The sequence below is a fragment of the Citrus clementina genome, unplaced genomic scaffold, assembly GCF_000493195.1.
Source record: "Citrus clementina cultivar Clemenules unplaced genomic scaffold, Citrus_clementina_v1.0 scaffold_6, whole genome shotgun sequence".
Lineage (NCBI taxonomy): Eukaryota > Viridiplantae > Streptophyta > Magnoliopsida > Sapindales > Rutaceae > Citrus > Citrus x clementina.
This window is the reverse complement of record NW_006262139.1, coordinates 10,339,296-10,342,576: the sequence shown is the minus strand read 5'-3', so window position 1 is coordinate 10,342,576 and position 3,281 is coordinate 10,339,296. Positions and strand designations below refer to the sequence as shown.

The window sequence follows — 3,281 nt, the reverse complement described above, 5'->3', positions numbered from 1 at the left end:
AAGTGCTTCAATTTTATTATTCAAATCTCTAATCATTCTGTGGAATCAACGAAACTTTACACTTATAATCAAAATCAATATATATTTAGTTATTTTTTCTTATTCATAGGTATTCTCAAAATTAACGAAATATCGTCAAAAATATCTCTTATCTATTCATCATCCTACATCTTTTATTTTTTTGCTGCCGAACATTTTAAACGTTTTGTAGAACTTGATTTGTGAGCTCATGCTAAACGCGTGAGGGTGCCCGCTTTTAAGCATTTTCATTTTACTTTACACACAATACTTTATTATTATCTGCCTATTCAAAGGCCGAGCTCATGCTTATCCAATACACTATAAAAATGAGACTCAATCAAACGATACAAAGACCCCCCAAAAGTTAAGTTAGAGTAGAAGAAACACATAACTGATAATAAACGTCTGCAAACTTCCTCCGTTTCAAAGAAAGCATAAAAAACCAAATCCCCATTTCAATATTCTTCTTCAATGGCATCGTCAAGAAAATTCTTTCATGCAAAACCAAGCTACATATATCCGACCCCAGTAGCTGAAACCGCAATCACTGCTACCGATAACAATCTTTTTGAGTTTGATGAAGATGACATGTACAGACCCAATGAGTCTGTTAATGTCAATGTTCACGTGGAGGCTGCCAAGAAGCCGATACCCAGTTCACGTTCATCAAGAAAGCTTGCGAAGAAGATCGAAGACCGGAAAATAATGCCCGTGACGGCGGCTTCATTGCCGGTGAACATACCGGACTGGTCAAAGATTTTGAAGGATGAGTATAGAGAGCATAGCAAGAGAGAGAGCGATGAAGACGGTGGCGGCGGTGACGATGACGATGAAGACAAGGAGGAAGAGTACTACGGGTTGGTTCCTCCTCATGAATATTTAGCCATGAGGAGGGGAGCTTCATTTTCTGTTCATGAAGGCATAGGGAGGACTTTGAAAGGAAGAGATCTGCGCCGGGTCAGAAATGCAATTTGGAAAAAAGTTGGCTTTGAGGATTAATTAATTAATTAGCAGCAATTAAACATTTTATTTATTATTACTACTTGAGTGAGGATCAATTATTGAAAATTTTGATAGAAATAGATGATCAAATCAATGTCCCGGTGCTTGTATTTTGTTATCTCGCTCCTCTGGTTTTTGATGTTTTGAGTACATAATCAGAGGATGAATTTTTGCATTTTGTAATTATTTGACTTTGAGATACATAAACGTTGGTTTAGCTTTCATAATTTAAAATACTTATCAAGTTTTTCTTTGTACTTTAAAAAATTACCTAAATAGTCCCTATTCTATCATATATTTTTCGCATGTTGCTCGATAGATTTATTTAAATTTTAAGTTATCTAATATAAAAATGTTTTTTCACGATTGAAAAGTTGAATCCAACATTACGAAAGTAACAACACTAGGGTTTTCGATGATGTATACTTAAAAATACATATACTAAATGAGTAATTAGTTTAGATTATAAGAACTAGATGAGTATTTTTCCACTTTTTTTTTTTTTGTTGTTGAAATAATGGGGTTAATTCATTCAATAATGCAATTTCGGAGAGACAATGAGGAAGATGAAGATGTGGACTTGTAGAGTTGGTGGTTGGCACGAAAGCTACTGACAAGCTGAAACAACCCTTGAAGTAAAAAATTCATTCATCATTAATATTCTTGCTTCTAGAATGGCAATAATATTAAAGTCATTTTCTTTTGCTTTTCTTCTTCAATTTGTTTCGTGACAATAAATGGGAATAAAAATGTTTATTTTATGGGGCAACAATAATGCGTATTGCAGTTTGTACATCATTTTTTAATGGATAAGGATGGAAGGAAATTGATCATTCGCCTGCACTTTGCATGGGACTCGATGACAGCTAGATTCAATGCAGAAAAGATGGAAACTCTTATCTTCGATATCATGGTCTCTCTTTCACATAGATAAATCAAACACAAAAGTGTATTATTAATATGCACGTTAGATAACTTTTGGTTAGATAACTTTTGGAACTCAACATTACCAGAGCTTTAAATTTCTTTGAAACATCTTTCCTAAGCTAATGTGATGAATAAATTTTTCTAATGAACCCATAATATATAAAAGTAGAACCTCTATAAATTAACAGAGTTGGTATTATATAAAATTTATTAATTAAAAGAAAAATTAAATAACCGGTAAATTAATAATTTATTAATTTATAGAGTTACTTACAAATTCAATCAACATATATTAACAAAATTTCATAATTTCTTATTACAATTCGAGAAGTGGAGACTAGAGACCGAAAAAATTTATTACATAATAAAGATTATTAACTTGTCAAGTATTAGTTTAAAGAGGTTCTAATGTATGTGTGCATATATAGCTTCGTTATAATTGAAAAAAGAATATGGAAATAAAAAGTCTAAATAAAATAGTCAGCCCATCAATACCAAATTTTCTTGAAAAAAAAAAATTATCCTAATAATCTGGGTTTTGACCACGTGGGCAACCAGATAAAATCATGTGGATCATTGCCAAACCAAAACGCATGGCAATTAAGACTCTTTTCTGTTTGTATTATAATAAATGATGAAACAAGGGGTGGTGCAGCTGATTGATTGAAATTGTTGGCCATGGCTTTCAATTTTAATGCATTTTATTTTTCCTACCAAGGTTGCGTATTGAGTAAACTTGGGCCACCGCAATGGTTCATGTCATTAGTTGTCACGAAGAGATGAATGGTCAAGCGTACGCAAACTAATGCTTTGTCAATTTTATGTCTACGATGCTTTTAAATCTTGATGATGGTTGTCGCTGCAATTCCACGAAGATTAGCTGAGTGGACAGTGAGGGTTGGAGAGAAGGAAAATTACTCGTTCTTAAAATCAACATTCTTGAGCCGAAAGAGCAGACGCAAAAAGGGGGGAATGTTTTCCATTTCTAATCCTCCCGTGGCTGCATTCTTAATGAGAATAAGATTCTGACTCGGCACCTTTTGAAAGGAATTGTTCTTTTAGAGAGCACAGTGCACAGAGTTCTAAGCGTACGTAAAATTGATATCTGACAATTTTTTTTTTCGCTGGGTTTCTAAATTTTAAATCACAAATGTTAAAAGGTCGATTGGATAAAAACTAAAAAAATCACTGTCAATCCAATTGTTTTTGGGTTCGGGTACCTTGTACCTACTCCCTATTTTGTCCATTTGTGAGTTGACCGTTGGATCTAGCCACAAGTTGTTTCGACGGTGTGGATATGTTTCTTTGGGTTTTAACTTTTCTGTCCCTGT

The 3,281-nt window shown here is 33.5% G+C and overlaps 1 protein-coding gene across 1 annotated transcript; it reads left to right on the top strand.

The window, feature by feature from the left end:
- Nucleotides 1-343: 343 nt before the first annotated feature.
- Nucleotides 344-1,250, top strand: LOC18037900. Its single transcript, XM_006428720.2, has one exon. It carries the CDS (start codon nt 493-495, stop codon nt 1,018-1,020), a length of 528 nt encoding a protein of 175 aa, XP_006428783.1. The 5' UTR covers nt 344-492; the 3' UTR covers nt 1,021-1,250.
- Nucleotides 1,251-3,281: the final 2,031 nt, after the last annotated feature.

Bases quoted from the DNA above. Each gene is read 5' to 3' on its own strand.
- LOC18037900 (XM_006428720.2), top strand. From the start codon at position 493: ATGGCATCGTCAAGAAAATTCTTTCATGCAAAACCAAGCTACATATAT.